This window comes from Trachemys scripta, chromosome 3, assembly GCF_013100865.1.
Source record: "Trachemys scripta elegans isolate TJP31775 chromosome 3, CAS_Tse_1.0, whole genome shotgun sequence".
NCBI classification, from domain to species: Eukaryota; Metazoa; Chordata; order Testudines; family Emydidae; genus Trachemys; species Trachemys scripta.
In genome coordinates, this window is record NC_048300.1 from 73921860 (window position 1) to 73941736 (window position 19877).

At 40.8% G+C, this 19877-nt stretch overlaps 1 protein-coding gene across 1 annotated transcript in view; it reads left to right on the top strand.

Moving 5' to 3' along the window:
* Positions 1 to 19877, top strand: part of LYST (lysosomal trafficking regulator) — a 125551-nt gene that overhangs the window by 98921 nt on the left and 6753 nt on the right. Inside the window, exons 42-48 of the mRNA XM_034766872.1 lie at positions 2492 to 2709; positions 3698 to 3928; positions 5763 to 5952; positions 9266 to 9402; positions 11190 to 11288; positions 19284 to 19423; positions 19605 to 19702. Of these exons, the coding sequence (XP_034622763.1) occupies positions 2492 to 2709; positions 3698 to 3928; positions 5763 to 5952; positions 9266 to 9402; positions 11190 to 11288; positions 19284 to 19423; positions 19605 to 19702 (1113 nt within the window). The remainder of the gene's footprint in view (positions 1 to 2491; positions 2710 to 3697; positions 3929 to 5762; positions 5953 to 9265; positions 9403 to 11189; positions 11289 to 19283; positions 19424 to 19604; positions 19703 to 19877) is intronic.

Below are 19877 nucleotides of genomic sequence, written 5' to 3' on the forward strand. Positions count from 1 at the left end.
ATCTGCGCTTGGCTAACTGCAGGGAAGGATTTATTTTCCGCCACAGGCAAACAGCCCAGTAGGAACGGCCACCTCTGTCCCCTTAATTAAGTTCCCGTATTTCAACCAGGTTACCAGGAGTGATATCACTCTCCTGAGGATTACACAACAAGATAAAGAACGGATGTTGCTTGAATGCCAGCAAACACCGGGACCATACGCTGCCAGGCTCTGTCAGGCAATGATACCAGATTACTTGCTGCAAACATGGCGTGGTCAAGTGTCCTACCATGGAGGAGGGAATAAGGATGCACTGCCCAGAAACCTTCTGGCAAGGCTTTCGGAGTACCTCCAGGAGAGCTTCATGGAGATGTCCCTGGAGGATTTCCGCTCCATCCCCATACACGTTAACAGACTTTTCCAGTAGCTACAGACTTTTCCAGTAGCTGAACTGACCGCGAATGCAAAGTCAGGCAAAGTAATCATTAAAAACCGTTTGCTTTTAAAACAAGTTTTATATTTTAAAAGGTAAACTCACCTGAGGTCCCTTCCATGGGGTCAGAGTCTTGGGTACTGGCTTGGGAGGCTTGGGAGGGTACTTCAGTCAGGGTGATAAAAAGATCCTGGCTGTTGGGGAGAATGGAGTGCTGTGTGCTCTCTGCAAGCTCATCCTCCTCCTCCTCTACCCCATCGGCAGAATCCTCAGGCGTCGAGACTATCCCCGACCCAGAATCCACGAACAAAGGTGGGGTAGTGGTGGCAGCCCCCCCTAGAATTGCATGCAGCTCGGCGTAGTAGCGGCATGTCCGTGGCTCTGACCCGGAGCGACCGTTTGTCTCCTTTGTTTTTTGATAGGCTTGTCTGAGCTCCTTGACCTTCACGCGGCACTGCTCAGAGTCCCTATTGTGGCCTCTCTCCATCATGCCCTTGGAAATTTTTTCAAAAGTTTTTGCATTTCGTCTTTTAGAACGAAGTTCTGCAAGCACTGAATCCTCTCCCCATACAGCGATCAGATCCAGTACCTCCCTCACGGTCCATGCTGGTGCTCTTTTTCGATTATCAGCCTGCATGGTTACCTGTGCTGATGAGCTATCTGTGGTCACCTGTGCTCTCCACGCTGGGCAAACAGGAAATGAAGTTCAAATGTTCGCGGGGCTTTTCCTGTCTACCTGGCCAGTGCATCCGAGTTCGGATTGCTGTCCAGAGCGGTCACAATGATGCACTGTGGGATAGCTCCCGGAGGCCAATACCATCGAATTGCGACCACACTAACCCTAATTCGAATTGCTAAAATCGATTTTGGCGCTACTCCGCTCGTTGGGGTGGAGTACAGAAATCGATTTAAAGGGCCCTTTACATCGAATTAAATGGCGTCGTTGTGTGGACGGTTACAGGGTTAATTCGAATTAAAGCTGATAAATCCGAATTAAAGTCGTAGTGTAGACCAGGCCAATGACTATAGCAAGAAGCAGTGTTAGTGCTGAGTATTACCCATTCTGGACCTCAGGTAGCGCTGTTGCACAGTGGGGATATCAAACATTTGAAAGGTTTGTGCTCCGCCCCCCTCCCAAAAGTACCATCTGTTTGAAGCTGCTAAGAGAATTTGAATGCTAGTAGTCCCAGTGGATATAGTGTACAGAGTGCATGTGAGACTAAGGTACATGATTATTTAATTTATCACATGGCTTTCCACATGGATATTGCCAGCCCACTTACTGTATACAGTTCTGTAATATAGTTAGATCATTTCTACACTAGGGTTCAGAAGCATGTTATCACCTTTCCAGCAAGAACTGTGTTTAAGCACTCTTCCCTGCAGAGATTCAGAAAAGGCCTATAGATTCACAAGGCTTTTGAAAATGCTGCTCAGAGTGAAATGGGTGCAGATTTCTTTTTAAATATAGATCAACCAAAATTTTGGGGACTTTCTGGGTATCCTACAGAAAACACTTCTTTTATGAGGTTTTTGGAGAAGATTCTTGGAGATAGTGGCACTGTGGGAGGCAGAAAGAAGCTTTCTTTTTTTTCTTCTTTTGTAGCTTAGTTACTGGCTGATTCAAATTACCTTGCTCATATCTGAATGTTTTTTTAACACTGCTGGGTTCATTATGTTATTGTAGGAATGAGTAAGTATCAGGACACCTAGAACTCTTGCAAAGACCTTCCTTTTGTTGCTGTTGTAATTGAAATCCTAAAATTGTGCTTTCTGCCATGTTGCCCCTCATGCTTGGGTGGAGCTCCGCATAAACTTTCCTTCTCAGTGATGCATATTAAAAAAGGGACTGTTAAGCTGCTGGTGTGCTGAGACCACTGCCTATCTGCTGATAAATATTGTCTCACTGTTTTCTTGTACTGCCCAATCTGTCTGTAGAGCCGGGACTGTCTTTTTGTTTTGTGTTTGTACAGCACCTAACACCATAGAGTCCTCATCCATGACTGGGGCTCCTAGATTCTACAGTAATATAAATGGTAAATAATAAAACCATATAAACCTTCCTCTTTACATTTCTAGGTTTTGATTTTGGATTGCGTCAAAATGGTGAAAGAGTAAACCATGTCAATCTCCCCCCATGGGCTCGTAATGATCCCCGTCTCTTCATCCTGATTCATCGTCAGGCTTTAGAGTCTGATCATGTCTCCCAGACAATCTGTAACTGGATTGATTTAGTGTTTGGGTATAAGCAAAAGGGCAAGGCTTCGGTTCAAGCTATCAATGTCTTCCATCCTGCCGTAAGTATTTTTTTGTCAAGTAATCTGTTCATAGTATAAAATTATTTGATCTCTGAGATGGTTTGACCGATTGCTTGGAAAACATCGAGTTTTAGGCAAATTCCCTTGAAATAGCTAACTATCAAAGAACAGGGAAAAAGACTGAATATTTAAATGAAGAATTGGTAAAATCTCAGGGTTTGTGACATGAAGGTCAATTATGTCTATTTTAAATCATTTTTCTTGGGCTAAAGCTAGGCAGGGAATTGTCACACAATGTATGTCTACTTAAAAGCCTATTGGACAATTAGTCATTGTTTGCAATAATATCTAGAAATGCAGTATTTTTGTTTCCTCTTCCATCAAAAAGAAACCTTTCACTTTGGCAGATTGTAACGAAGGCTGCAGCAGAGATAAGTGAAGTGTCTGATTAGAGAGAACAACATTTATGCTATTCCTCCTCCACAATCATTTATGTTCCTTACTGTACTCACCTGCTACATAATTAATGTCCCATTTAAGCTAAACCCCTGTAGTGGCCTTAACTTTGGATCACAGAACTGGTTAAGCCTCTGCATTACACTGCAAAAGCCTCTGGATTTACTCAGGACAGTGGTAAAAGGAGAACAAGATGACGAAGGCCTTGTCAATTTCAAAAGAATTCCTAAATTGTACATTTTCAGGTCTCAAAATGCATTCCTTGAAAGGCTTACATTTTAGCAGTGCAGCAGCCTGACTTTGTCCAGCCAGGCTCTCTCACTTATGGGTTTCACCCCTGTAATTTAATTGCTCATGGTAAAGTAGAGTATTTAAATGTCAATCATATAGTCCCCTTGATTCATGCTGGTTTTCCTTACACTTTAGGGTGTAGTTCTGCAATTCTGTTGCATCCAGAAGTCAATTACAGAAGGGCTGAAGACTCTGGCTCTAAGCTTGTGCAGTTTTAGTTGGGAAACATTTTTCAAAGATAACTTTACTTAGCTTTTGTGTTTGCTGTTTTACATTTTAGACCTACTTTGGGATGGATGTTTCTGCTGTTGAGGATCCCGTTCAAAGAAGAGCCCTGGAAACAATGATAAAAACATATGGACAAACCCCTCGTCAATTGTTCCACACAGCGCATGTCAGCAGACCCGGATCCAGGCTCATAATAGAAGGAGAACTTCCCGCTGCCATGGGGTTATTAGTGCAGTTTGCTTTCAGAGAAACGAGGGAGCACGCTAAAGAAATAGTATATCCAGTATGTAATTTGATTCACAAGATTGCTCAATTAACATTCACAGGCTGTAATTACTGTACCCTGATGTAAACATCTGAATAATTAAGCAAAACGGCTGCACTTGCACTGTATTAATGAAAAGCGTTAGCAGTGTATCTTCTGCACATTTAAGACATTTCATGATTATGTGGATCAGAGCAGAACTGGCTCAGTGACTTGAGGTGCCCAAGCTTCTGGAGGAACCGTCTGGCAGTGAATTTCTGTCCTTGCTGATCCTACTCCCAGAGTGTATAACGGGTGGAGGTGGGGGGCGGAAGGTGCTGGACTGGAATAGTTTGTTCGTTCTCTCTCTCTCCACAATGGAAGTAGGAGATTTTTCTGCTCCACAGAGCACCAAATAGTCTGTCATGCCTGAGGCAAATCTGTTTCAGTGTATGCCCATGTGTCTTTCTGTAGGAAATGTGGTTAGTAAATATCTCTTACTGTAGACTGAGCTTCAAGACATTTTGCTTCAGACCTTTTGCAAAATTTAGGGCAGAATTAAAATAAGCTTTTTCATTGGATATTTGTCAGTAAGCAAACTGAAGTAAAGAAGAAGTTTCTAAGCAGTTCTTCTGTTATTGTAGGATAATTTTATTGTCTTCTTTGAGTCAGTATTTTTCAGTACAACCTCATTACCATTCTTCTCACCCTTGAAATTTAGGAAGAACTACTGGAAAAACAACCATTCTAATTTCCATGTGTAAATACGCATGTGAAAGTTGCAAATTAGTTTTGTTTCTGTATTGAACAAGGTTATCAAATGAATTACTTTCTGGTTTCTGCCAGTAACCGTTTAAAAAAAAAAATTCCAATCTGTATATTTTAGTATACAAGTGACTTTAAGTACCCATAAAATATCATTTTAAACTTAAAAATATCAGGGCTCAGAATGACTCTTTTGAAGCTATAAAAGCTCTGAAATGTGAGAGAGCCCAATAAATTCAGGACTGTTGATATGCTTATTGTGCAGGAAGCACTAATATAGAATTCTTATATTAGATTAGTATAGTCCACCATGTCAGCTGTCTGGTCTTTTTCAATATAGAATGCTTCAGAGCATTCTAATCCGTAAATTGCACCTCACTGTTAATGCTGTACCATGGGGAAAATATATAATATTAGTGAAGTAATGCAAAATTACATTGTAATATGTTTTAATTTTCGGTATTTGATATATGAAAAAGTAGAATAAATTTTCACTAGTCTTTCTTGAAGCAAAGAGAATGCCAGTACTTGCATTGCACTTAAATGTTTATTTGCTGGCTGGCTAATTACATGCCTTGAATGGTGAATTCTTGGTCCAGTGTTGAAATATAGGGTGGTGAACAATCTGTATCAACATTTTGTCTAGTTTAGCATTTTTTGTGGGGAAAAATGCCCCCTTCACTTCAGACACTTATTTTCTCTAAAACCTAATCAGGAGTTTGGCCCAGGTTTATAGAAATGGAAAACTGATGTTTCACTGTACTTTGTTTCTTGAACTCTGCAAGTTACCAGTTTTCTAGTCAAGCCTATAAAGAACTGACTAAATAAATAAGTTGGCACAATAAAAGATATTATCTCACCCTCCTTGTCTCTGAATAAACAGAACTCACTTGAAATTAATATCTTAGCATATGACATTAAATTGCCTTTTTCCATAATTTTATTTTTCTTTATAACAGAGTAAAGTATAGACCCTGTCATATAAAGTACCACAAGACTAGGATAATTTATAGGAGTCTTATTTATAATGTACTTTTTCCTCATATAAAATAGCATTGCTCTGTTACACTGACTATTTTAATTGGCATTTTATTTGTCTTTGCTCTAGAGTCCTTTGCCTTGGATAAAAGGTTTAAAGTGGGGGGAATATGTAGGTTCACCAAGTGCTCCAGATCCAGTTGTTTGCTTCAGCCAGCCACATGGAGAAAGGTTTGGCTCTCTGCAGGCTCTACCAACTAGGGCCATCTGTGGTTTGTCCCAAAAGTTCTGCCTTTTGATGATCTACAGCAAAGAGCAAGGTAAGGAAGCCTTACCAGAAATCAATTTCATGTTTACCCTCTACGTATGAAATACTGGAAAAACTTAACCAGTTGCCGAGTCATAATCATGCTATATTTTTAAGGTGCCACTCTAATACTCTAGCAGAGTGCTCAAGTTTGCAGTCTTATTCTGCTAAGGATTGTAAATAGAATTATTAAGTAAATTTTTAATAAAGGTGCTGGATTTCAAGAATTCTTATCAATTAGTTTGGTATTTTCATTAAAATAACTCAACTTGGTGTTTTTAAAATATCAGAACTCTAGAAACCCACAATTCTTCTTCAAGTGATTGTATATGTCCATTCCACTGTAGCTGAGTGCGCGGCCAGAGAATGGTTGTTGGAGATTCCTCCCTCCTCCCCCCGCAGCGGTACCTGTCAAGGGACATGAACACCCTCTGCTGCTATATGCCACTGTGTGCAGGTATAAAGGGCAGAGCTGCCCCCAAATTTCCTCAGTTCCTTCTTACCACCAATGACGGTGGTTGGAGCAATTATAGCTTTGTTACTGTAAGTTCTTCCCTCATTCCTTGTTAAAAAGTTGAGAACTCTGGTATTGGAGCCTCCCTATACAGCCTTCTATAAGGACGAGATTTACCTTCACCCTTGCCCAAAATTCCTGAAAAAGATAGTTTCCAACTTTCACATTAATCAGGCAATTTGTTCGTCACCGTTCTTCCCAAAACCTCATATTCACAGAGATGAAGAGAAGCTCCACCATTTTTAGACATCAGAAGAGCTGTAGTGTTTTACCTGGGCTGGACTAAATTGTTTAGGTGTCATGATCAAAATTGTTCATTGTGGTGGTGGACCTGGTTTCCTATTAAGCTTCTATGATTTTCTGGGCACAAGTTCCTATTCCTGACATTTGCAAATGACAACTTGGTTGTCCATGCACATTTGCTTCTTATTATACTATAGCCATTCATTCCAGAAATTATGCCAGATTTGGGCTTGCTGTTCTACAATCACTGTTCAAATAGGCTTTGGGATCACCTCCAGATGGATCTGCTTGTGAGTCCTCTACAGTGGAATGGATATGTGCAATCACTTGAAGAAACTGTTACCTGTCTTTCCATAATTGTTGATCTTCGAGATGTGTTGCACATGTTCATTCTACTACCCACCCTCCTTCCCCTCGCTATCAGAGCCTTTCCAGTAAGAAAAAAGTGAGGTGGGTTGATAGTGGTTCCACCCTTTATACCTGCATGCAGTGGTGCATGGCAGCAGAGGGCATTCAAGCTGCCCCAGTTGGTACTGCTTAGGGGAAAAAATCTCTGACAAAAGTGCGCTGGGCACGCGCTCACATAGCGTGGAATCACAGGTGCCTCCACACACCCTCTTCCCCAAGACCCCGCTCCACCTCTTCCTGCCCCTTCCTGACCAGTTCCACCCCCTCCTTCGAGCACGCCCGGTCCCTGCTCCTTCCTCCCTCTCAGCGCCTCCTGCACGCTGTGAAACAGCTGATTGCAGTGGGCAGGAGGTCCTGGGAGTAGGGTGACCAGACAGCAAGTGTGAAAAATCGGGACAGGGGGTGGGGGTAATAGGATCCTATATAAGAAAAAGACCCAAAAATCGGGACTCTCCCTATAAAATCGGGACATCTGGTCACCCTACCTGGGAGGGAGGAGGAGGAGTTGATCAGCAGGGCTGTCGGTGGGAGGGAGGGGGAACTTGGCTGCCAGTGGGTGCTAAGCACCCACTAATTTTTTTTCCATGGGTGCTCCAGCCCTGGAACACCCACAGAGTCAGTACCTATGAGTGGAATGGACATGTGCAACACCTCTCGAAGAACAACAGTTAGGGAAAGGCAGGTAACTTTCTTTGCCAACATATCCAGAGAACCAGAGTATTGGTGAACAAGTAAATGAATAGAAGAGCAGTAGGAGGGAGAAGTGAAGGAATAATTGTTGGAGGATGGAATGGGGGATGAGTAAGGGAAACAGAAGTAGAACTGCAAGGCAGAAGGCTTTGTTGTCAGGTTAACTCAATGGAATTAAAGCCTATTGATATATGTACAAATGGGTTTTAATAATTGCCTCTCTTGCATTAAAGCATTTTACTGGCCAGGATTTTCAAAAATGAGAGCCAACTTAGGCTCTGAAGTCCACAGGCACCTAAAATAAGTTGTCTCTCTTTCAGAAGTGTTGAGTTCTCAGCGATGCCCAGGGAAGAGAGTAGTGGTGGTCAAAAAATAGGACCTAATTTCCACAGAAATAGTCACAAAAATTGTCTCCCCCCCCCCCCCGCAACCCCCCCAAGTTCAAAATATCAATGAAAACTTTTGTCAAAATGGCAGACTTTGAAAAATGTCAATGAGCTCTAATACACAGCACTTTTGAAAATCAGGCCACTTTATTTAGGAGCCTAAAGATGGATGTTGTAGCCTAATTGGAGACACCCATTTTAAAAAAACTTTGGCCATTGTATCCTAGCCTAATAAAGCAAGATGCGTGTTGTATATTAACCGTGGATTTTTACAAATAGCTGCCAAAATGATCCATTATGTAATCACACATGTGTAAGGAGTTCAGATGACTACATTGAAATGTGCCAGACAGGCATGAATTTTGGGACAATAAGTATTTAAGTGGGTTTCCTGGGGAATCCCTGGCAAGTGGTTAATGTAAATTCCACAACCCCCATTATGCAAAAACCCAGAGATTTGAAGCTATACCCTGAGGAGAGGGCCATTGACTGGTGATTACCTGTTCTCAGAGATGGAGAATAATGGCCTGAGCTGTTTAAAGAAACAGCTGACTGTCCAGTTGGGGTCTGGTTCCTGATCCACCTAAAAGCTGACATGAACTTGGGACTAAGGGAGCAAACCCATTTATGTGGTTTGAAAGACTGGCACCTAAGAGCGCTCTGCAGGAGTTGGGGGTGACCTCTGGTACGCTTTTAGTATGTGTCTAGCTTTTTTTATTGTTTTTTTTTTTTGTTTTTTCTGTAATGCTTTTGCCCTAAGCATATAAATGCAGTTTGCTTTGTAAAAGCTGTTTGGTAACTGGTATACACTGCTTTAGCCCCTGGAGAAAGTGTTAACCACAGGTGCTGGATTCCAGTCAGACCTGCTGGTAAATTGCAGTGAGGTGCAGAGGGACTGCAAGCCTAAACCCCCAGTCTGAAGGGAGAGAGACCTGAATCTCTGCACCAAGAGAGGTGGTGGCTGGAAGTCTAAAAACTTAATTGGGTGCCCTCATTGAAGACTAGAGAGGGGGGCGGCAAAGGTGCAGTAACCCTGAAACTGCGACAGCATACTTGACACGCAACATATAATGCCTTTCCTGCAGGTGTGAGAAGCATGCACAGTACAGATATCCAGTGGTCAGCCATTCTGAGTTGGGGATATGCTGATAACATTTTAAGACTAAAAAGCAAGCAAAGTGAACCTCCAATAAATTTTATACAGAGTTCACAGTTGCACCAGGTAAAACTCTTTTTTTTAAAGTGTTTCTGATTGTAAAGTTAATGTATTTGTAAAAGGTGCTCTATATGACATCACTGAAAACTGAAATCTATTTTTAATAGAGAACATGTACAGCCTAGGTAGTGATAGTGCAAATTTCATAGCCTTCCACCACCATTCCTGATCACTTTAACCTAGGGTGACCAGACAGCAAATGTGAAAAATCAGGACATGGGGTGGGGGGTAATAGGAGCCTATATTAAAAAAAGACCCAAAAATCGGGACTGTCCCTATAAAATCAGAACATCTGGTCACCCTACTTTAACCCCAGTGCACTGCACCTTTACTTTTGGGGAACAGTTTCTAACAATGCAAGGTTTAGCATCCATGCCCATGTAGTCCTTAGAGTCTCTTAAAATGCCAGCAGGGTGCTCAATGTGATGTGGGCACATATCCAGTGGGAACTAAGGTGGATCCCGTACGTCCCTTAATATATGCCATCAGATAAGTGTCTTTAGTCGCTCGCTATCTTGTTCATGCTTGAACCAGTGACAGAGATGTAAGGCTCTGTAGCCCATTATCAATGTCAGCATCACCTTGTCCTTGATGACATTCTTTATTATGTGATCATAAGGATTTCAATTAGTTCTTCAAAAGCATGTAATGGAGTGGGGGAGACAAACTTACATCCCAGGTTTAAACTCAGCTGCACTCATTTGCTTTGCTGATTAGTATTTCGCTTATGTCTGTCTAGGAATTACGCTAAATGCCACATTCGTTTTCTGGGGCATACCCATTTTTGGATGAGCCCCTCCAAACTCTCCAAAATGCCTCCACCTCCCCCCCCCCCGCAAAAAAACTTTATTTACTTTTTGGTGGTTCTTCCTCCATTTCCATCCACCAAATATCCCTCTTTCTTACTTCTTCTCCACTAAATTTTCCTATTCAATCTCTCTGCTCCCAAAATTTGCTTCTGATTCTGCTCTTCTATCCTGGCAGAAAAACCATTATTGGATATGTCATCATGAGTTTATAGAACTTTCCAAACAATCTGTTTCTAGGCTGAGAACAAGAGTAGGGAAGATCATAGATCCCTTAAAATATTGGTATGTGTGGGGTGCGGAATAAGTGCCTCCTTGTTGGCTCTACGGTTTGTACAGTCAAAAATGTTGATTAAAGACAAAATGGAAAAAGTCAGAGTGAGACCCTCACCCTACACTGGCCTCTTTATACCACATAAGAGTCAGAACTGCATAAAGGTGCTCTGAAAGCCCTGCATCTGACTGTGATATGATTCTTCCAGCAAAGATACCATGAAAGACCGCAGTAAGAATATTTTCCAAAGACCACCTTGCAAACCCTGATATAGGGCATGTGAGAGGGGTGCATCAAGGATGGGGACAAAGCACACAGCCCTGGGAGGCTGCTATAACTTACACAGACCCTTAGGACTGTCCAAATTACGCCAAGGCCTCTCCAGCCAGCAGAGCAGCCCAGGATCAGGAGGGCAGAAAGTTACCTTAACACATACCTCCATCTCTTTGAGCTGAGAGTTCTGTGCTATGTATTTTAGAGATGCACCACATAATTTCACCCATAATTTTAACTCTAACTATGCAAAATGTATGACCTTCTGCAGATTTCTTGAACTGCTCTTGGGCTTCCATTTTGGGTCGGGTATTTTATTTATTGCATGTTTTTCTTAGGAAAACCAACAAAAACAGATTTGATAAAATAGCTAGGTATAATGAAATAGAATGTATTTAAAATAGTACTTAATTTTCTCTGGCTCTTTTTTTTCCTCCAAGGTAACAAGTTGTGCTTGGGTACCAGACAGTTGCCAGCTTTTTACAGGTAGCAAATCTGGTGTCATCACAGCGTATATGAACAGATTCTCTAGCAATATGGTAAGTATATCAGACAGGATTTATAATTAGATATTTAGCTATATTACATTATTTTTCTTTTCTTATCCTTGCTGCTGTTTACTTCACTCCTTAAAACTAGACTTGTATTATTAAAACTGCCTTGTATTGTAGGGTTTTTTAAACTAAAAGAGGCTTTCAAAGTACCCTATCATATACATTTTGACAAATAATTTAAATTTTGAATTCTGCATTTTAATAACCATTTGATTGGTGCCCAACTTTTCTCTCTTTCCCACCATCCCGCCTTTAAAGAAAAATAAATGACTTTCCCACCCTATTTTACTTTCAAAGCAAATCCTGATTTTTGTTGTGTTTGAGAACTGTACTTAGTTACTAGTACATCAGCATCAGGACTCCAGACATTTACTGTCCAAAGGAATAAATCTACTGTCCAGATGCAGACATGAGAGATCAGAGTGAGGGGATACCACTACTCAGGGCACCCTGACAAAGGGGAAGGCCAGCCCCTCTGACAGAGACTCCAGTATCTTCTCCAGGTACCAAAATGCCATGTCTGGACATTGCTCTTCTATCCACCCCTGACTAATAGGTGGCTGATAAATTTGAATCTCCACCTTACCCTCTCTAACTGCTGTGGAAGAAAGAAGGGAATTCTCGGAGTAAATCCTTGCCCCCTTGAAGTCAATGGGAGTCTTGTCCAACTTCCTGTTCCTGAGCAAACTTAGAGAAGCTAGCCAAATTCCAACTACAAGCTCACCTTACAGACGCCCCCCGACTTATGCAATCGTTCCGTTCCGGAAAGCCTTGCGTAACTCAAATTTTGCGTAAGTCGGAAACGTATACCCATACATTACGCAAAAATTTCCGCAACTCGAAAATCCTATTTCTGGCTGATGGAACTTTTTCTGTAAGTGCAAATTTGCGTAAGTTGGGTCTTGTGTAACCCAGGGAGCGTCTGTACTGAAGTTAATACTCTAGATATGGCATAATCTGGATTCAGGCCAGGTCATGGAACTGAAACCGTTTTAATGGCATTGATGGGTAAAGGAAGACGTCCATTCTCATTCCACTGGACGTTTCTGTAGCATTTGACACGGTCAGCCATGCACTACCTAAACTTGTCTTGCCTGAGATGTGGCAGGGGTCCACGATGATGCACTGAAGTGACTTGAGTCCTTCCTTGAGAGACAACCCAATGAGGATGGAAAAATAGCACCTCTGCCACCAGACCCCTCCCTTGTGAAGTCCAACAGGAATCAATTGTGTCCCAGTGCCTGTTGAACATCTACATTCACCTACCAGGCAAATTGGTCAGATAACATGAACTCAAATATCAGCAATATGCAGATAACACAAAGTTCAGACTATTCTTCACCACATACAACCATATCACAGCCACCAAGATAGTGCAGTGCTTGGATGGGATCAGCTCAAGGGTGAAGAACAAGCTGGCTGAAGTGGAACCCATGCAATACAGAAATGATGCCGGTGAGCAGAGGAAAGTACTTTGAAAAGTTTGCAACCACAGTGCGAGCTCCTTCAGTTGAAGGTGCACACCCACAATTGGTCAATTCAGTCCCTAGTTTAGGAGAACACTTGAATTCCTTGCTGACACTGAGCTGTTGCATACACACCATCTGTCAGTAGAGCTGGGCAAATAATATAAGAACGGCCATATTGGGTCAGACCAAAGGTCCATCAAGCCCAGTATCCTGTCCTCTGACAGTGGCCAATGGCAGGTGCCACAAAGGAATGAACAGACAGGTTATCAAGTGATCCATGCCCTGTCACCCAGTCCCAGTTTCTGGTAAACAGAGGGACACGATTCCTGCCTGTCCTGGCTAATAGCCATTGATGGACCTATCTTCCATGAATCTATATAGCTCCCTTTTGAACCCCATTATAGTATTGGCCTTCACAACATCCTCTGGCAAGGAGTTCCAGAGGTTGACAGTCCGTTGCGTGAAAAAATGCTTTCTTGTGTTTGTTTTAAACCTGCTACCTATTAATTTCATTTGGTGGCCCCTTGTTCTTGTATTATGAGAAGGAGTAAATAACACTTCATTACTTTCTCTATACCACTCATGATTTTATAGACTTCTATCATATCTCCTCTTAATTGCCTCTTTTCCAAGCTGAAAAGTCCCAGTCTTATTAATCTCTCCTCATACGGAAGCCGTTCTATACCCCTAATAACTTTTGTTGCCTTTTTCTGAACCTTTTCCAATTCTAATACATCTTTTTTGAGATTGGGCTCACATCTGCATGCAGTATTCAAGGTGTGGGCGTACTATGGATTTATATAGAGGTAATATGATATTTTCTGTCTTATTATCAATCCCTTTCTTGATGATTCCCAACATTCTGTTTGCTTTTTTGACTGCCGCTGCACATTGAGTGGATGATTTCAGACAACTATCCACAATAACTCCAATATCTCTTTCTTGAGTGGTAACAGCTAATTTAGACCCCATCGTTGTATATGTATAGTTAGGATTATGTTTTCCAATGTGCATTACTTTGCATTTATCAACATTAAATTTCATCTGCCATTTTGTTGCCCAGTCACCCAGTTTTGTGAGATCCTTTTGTAGCTCTTCGCAGTCTGCCTGGGACTTAACTATCTTGAGTAGCTTTGTATCATCTGCAAATTTTGCCACCTCACTGTTTACCCCTTTTTCCAGATCGTTTATGAACATGTTAAATAGGAATGGGCCCAATACAGATCCCTGTGGGACACCACTATTTACCTCTCTCCATTCTGAAAACTGACCATTTATTCTTACCCTTTGTTTCCTATCTTTTAACCAGTTACCAATCCATGAGAGAACCTTCACTCTTATCCCATGACTGCTTATTTTGCAGAAGAGCCTTTGGTGAGGGACCTTGGCAAAGGCTTTCTGAAAATCTAAATACACTATATTGGGGTAGGCAACCTATGGCACATATGCCAAAGGTGGCACGTGAGCTGATTTTCAGTGGCACTCACGCTGCCTGGGTCCTGGCCACCGGTCCGAGGGGCTCTGCATTTTAATTTAATTTTTAAATGAAGCTTCTTAAACATTTTAAAAATCTTATTTACTTTACATACAACAGTTTAGTTATATATTATAGACTTATAGAAAGAGACCTTCTAAAAATGTTAAAGTGTATTACTGGCACACAAAACCTTAAATTAGAGTGAATAAATGAAGACTCGGCACACCACTTCTGAAAGGTTGCCGACCCCTGCACTATATCCACTGGATCTCCTTTGTCCGCATGCTTGTTGACCCTCTCAGAGAATTCTAGTAGATTGGTGAGGCATGATTCCCTTTACAAAAACCATGTTGACTATTTCCCAACAAATTATGTTCATCTGTGTCTGACAATTTTGTTCTTTTACAATAGTTTCAACCAATTTGCCTGGTACTGAAGTGAGGCTTACTGGCCTGTAGTTGCCAGGGTCACCTCTGGAGCCCTTTTTAAAAATTGGCATCACATTAGCTATTCTCCAGTCATTTGGTACAGAAGCTGATTTAAATGATAGGTTACAGATGACAGTTGTCCTGCAATTTCACATTTGAGAACTCTTGGGTGAATACCATCAGGTCCTGGAGACTTATTACTATTTAGTTTATCAATTTGTTCCAAAACCACCTCTAATGACACCTCAATTTGGGCAGTTCCTCAGATCTGTCACCCAAAAAGAATGGCTCAGGTTTTGGAATCTCCCTCACATCCTCAACAGTGAAGACCAATGCAAAGAATTAATTTAGTTTCTCCGCAATGGCCTTATCGTAGATGAATATATTTTTCATTTTGCTGGCAATTCCAATAAACTGCAAAAACAAAACACTTTTTGGGTTGACCTGGAAACAGATTTTTTGGTGTCTGGTCAGAGAATCGAACAGCTGGGATGAAATAGTTTGTTTCAATTTGGGGCACTTTTGACATAACACCTCGGAATGGGATGGGTGTAGGAGGAAGCTGCCTCTTTAGGCCAGTAGTTAGGGAACTCACCTGGGACATGAGAAACCCCTGGTTCAATTCTTCTTTTCCCTGACATGGAGAGGATTTGAACACGAGTTCCCACCCCTCAGGTGAGTGCCCTAACCACTGGACTATGTCAATTCAGTTATGGGATTTTCTGAATCTTTCCTATTGAAGCTTCTTACGAATAATTATAGCCCTTGGAGCAGAGACTAGACTTGGATGTCCCATATCATATGTGAGTGCCCTGACCACTAAGCTGTTTGTTCTAAACTGTTTGGTGAACAGGACAAAAATTTGTAAGTAGTTTTTGCATTGACTGTAACTGCATTTTTCAGCAAATAAACTATTTCCCAAAAACTTTGTCCAGCTCTATCCATAAGTAATGCTTTCTATCATCTCCAGTTGGTTAGGATGAACCATCCTGATGAACAGTGACCTGGATTCAGTTATTCACATCTTCATCATCTTTTGGCTGCGATACCTAATTGTGGTATATGTGGGCATGAAGCCTTCAGTGCTTTGGAAACTCCAACTAGTACAGAACCCTGCAGCACACCTCAATACACTAGCTACCACAAACAGATTAAATCTGTCCTCCGTTCTCTACACTGTCTTACCGCAGAACATCAAGTCAGGTTCAAGGTCTTGATCCTTAGCTTCAACGCACTCAGTGGCCTGGGCCCAGAGTATCAAAAATATCACCTAAAGCTCTGGAATGAAAACCACGATCAACAGCTTCAGTCTTGTGGTACAATGGAGCTTTCTATAATAAGGTTAAAGCCCATTTGTGCGGAAGACAGAAACTTCTTGGAGGCCAAACTCTCACAGGAACTAAGGACTCTTGCAGACCTTACCACATTCTGCTCTAAGTGCAAGGCGTGCTTCTCTGATCTTGCCTTCTCGAAGGTAGACACATAACATCATGTATTAACTAATTTAAAAAAGAATCCTTACCAAAACACTCCTGCACACCTTTTCCCCAGTGATGAGACTAAATAACGTGTGACAGATGTTAGTCATATCGCTTCATGTATTGATGGAAGATGCTCAGGGTGTAAAATAGAATAGAACTGTAATGGAGCCAGGATTTTGCCTTCTGTTTTAAGTTGTCTTTTCTGTAAATAACTCCAGCATCAGCCTCTTCAGTAGTTCATAACTTTTTCCCAAGAAGTAGCAAATCGCTGACACAATTCTTGACAGTCCATCTTAGGCCACAGGGTTCTGAATAGCAACACTTAAACTGGCCACAGTATTGTTTTATGTTGCATTTGCTTGATCAATCTAGGAGCAGCAACAGAGACCTAAGTGCTCTCTGCAGATTGAGAAGGATTCCTCTGCATCAAGGTTAAAACTTTGCAGAAATTCATGGCTCAAGCCCCACACACACTAGGAAAGCCCACTCACTGTGAGCAATTAATTTTTAAAGCCCCAAGCAATATCCGTTACATTTTTGGTAACTAAAATAGGAAATAAACTTTTTGTACAGAATACTTGTGTTTTAAAAATGCTAATAAAGAAACTAGCAATTTGTATTTGACAGCGGTAAGGCACTTCATAACTGCGAAGAGGAGTTCTTTGCTTTGCTCCTCAGGTGTCCTCTTGTGAGATCATGTTTGCTGAATCCCTCAGCACTGACACTTCTGTATACCTCAGGCAACATGACCTTGCTGCCAATTGTGTAGCATCTGTTGTTTAGTTAGTTGCTTGAGACAGGACTATAGGGAATGCCAGCATGTTTACTAGCATCTGTTCTGTAGTCAGCCCCCAGCTGAGTGCTGATGTAGTGGAACAGCCTGTTATAAATGCAGTACAGGATGTGTCAATCAGGGCAAATCTTCATGTGTAAATAATTAAAGCAAGGAGACAGGTATGATGTTGCTAATGGATAGACATAAGAGTCTAGAGAGCCCTGCTTTCAGAGATCTAGTGACCCATATCTGTGTTTGAAAAAGTCCAGACAAACTGCTTTTGTCTGCTACTTCTCCCAGGCATTGTCAATGTCTGTCATCCAAAACCCACTGAAGTACTGTTATGAGAAGTCACTCATATCACTACCCTTAAAAGGCCTCAGCCAAGAGGTTCTGTTGGGCAAGTGGGTTGCTCCACGCTTTAGTTGTTCCTAATCTATCTGGGGCTTTCTTGCTAACAGAGAGGGAAGCATTTTAACCTATTGTATATCCTTTTGAGAGAATAGATGAAACTGTGTGGTAATTATTGTATAATCCCTTACTCCAGTGCCTTAACCACAGCCATCCAGTCTAACACAGAAAGAGGGCATTTTAAATATATGACCAACTTTAAATCAATTTATTTTTATATCTATGCCACTTTAAAAATATTTTATTGTGAGTGGAATGTTTATATTAGTGTAGTGAAGTGGACATCAGCATTGGAAGGATAGATGGAAGAAATGAGTCTTAAGAGATTTGAAGGAGGAGGCGAGAGCTTCCATGGCACACAGTATTTACAAGTATGTTTCAGGCAGAGAGGATAGCATGAAAAGTCATAGTTGCATGACTTATTAGCACAAATAAATTAGATTATCTGGTCCTAGAGTTCCATCCTTTCCCATTACTACCATTTTGTACTTTGTATTATGATAGTTCCTAGAAACTCCAATCCAGGATCAGGCCCCATGAGCTAGGGACCGTAGAGACAAGTAGAGAATCCCTGTCCCAGAGATGTAGGTGTCAGCAAAAGGTGGACAAAACAGACAAATTAGATGGGGGAAGTGGAAAGATGAGGCAACAAAATAGTTTAGCAGAAAAATTAATCTTGGCTTGACACTTTCCCATTAAAAACCTTGTTCTAGTTCTGTTCTTAAAATTCTAAAATAATGGCAGACCATACTTCTATGAATAGTAGATACATTACTCTGAGGGGATGTAGAGACTGGATATTTTTAGCAGCAAGTATTATAGTACACAGTAGGAGAATATGTTTGTTGTTTTCTTGTGGTTGGTTAAATGAAACATCTCTAAATGTTTTATGATTATTAAAGGTCAATCTTGTCCTGACTAGTAATCAATGTAACTAGCACAGAGATGGATGTTGCTGTTTGTTGCTCAGATCATGCTAGAGAATATATAACTAGCATGTTGTGAGTGAAAACTATTACCAGTTCTTTCTCCTTTTCTGTTCTCTGACTCTTTTAATCTTTTAGTAGAGCTATTGTATGCCCTATTTCCTCTTCCAAATTCCTAGATTGTTTATTACTGTGCTCTGAGGTAGTAAAGAAGACCTATGGGAAAATTCATTGTAACAGAGAGACGTTTACCTTTCTTGTATAAACATTATTCCAATCTCCTTGTACACTGGACTTCTCTTAATTGGGCAATTATCATTCTGATTAAGCAACTCTTGTAATTTAGAGGGTGTTTTTAAAAAAAAAAAAAAAAAAAGTCTGAGGAATTGCAATGAAATAAAACACAAGAAGTAGCACTTATGCTTAGCAGTTTCATCTTTTCTTTGGCATTTAATTTTTGATAGTTTCTGTATTAGAGCAAAGCTTCAAATTTCACACCTATTTAATACCTAGTTAAACCCCATCTAAGGACTTGGCACTGGCTCAATATGTTCCCATTAACTTGGGGTTTTTGCTAACTTTTTTTTAAAAAGTGCTGGTCATTGCCATTGACTGTCCCTCACCCCCCGATATTTCCTCTCTAGCCAGTCAAACTGAAATATGGAGATCTAGCTGCCATCTCTGTTTGAGCTACAGACAAGAGTTTGGAAAACAGCCAGCCACACAACTTCTTCTCAAAGCTTGTGTGTGTGAGAAATGGGAGAATATAGTGCCTTTCACAGTTAATGTCTTACTCCAAATACTCGTGTCAGCAATGTGTCTGCTTCTTTAAAAGTCTTACAAAAAGCATCTGAACTGAAGATATGAAGCATTTAATCATGGAGTGCCAGTTCATTCCCTAAGATCTATATGTATTGATCAAATTGAAAACAATGGAAGCCACACTTCCAAAACAATAAATAAGTGGATGTGTTTAATAATTCAGGTCTCATTTTAATATTGTTATTTTTCAGCATTCCGAGATAGAAATGGAATCTCAAGTACATCTATATGGTCACACAGCAGAGATAACCAGCTTATTTGTCTGCAAACCATATAGTATAATGATAAGTGTAAGCAAGGATGGAACCTGTATCATCTGGGATTTGAACAGGTACAAATATAATTTCCTAGGTTAGCCTAAAAATGCTTACTTTCTAACTATTTTTAAAATCTTTGTGTAAAATAATCATTTCAGATTATTACTTTCCAAGTATTTTAATCTTGTATGAAACCAAAACTCAGTTTCCTGAAGCTAAACTGCGGGTTATTTAGAGATCTTTTATTCTTTGTAGGCTGTGCTATGTCCAAAGTCTTGCTGGACACAAGAGTCCTGTGACAGCAGTCTCTGGTAGTGAAATGACAGGTGATATTGCAACAGTTTGTGATTCAGGTATGTATGGTATCATGAATGAATAACCTATCCACATTCATAGACCAGATTTAAAGATGAATCAACTTTCCCAATGCAATAGTTTGTCATGTGACTTGAATCATTTGAACAGCCAACTGATCAACTCAATAACTTATTTCTATATACAATATGATGTGTATCTGTTTTGTGTAGT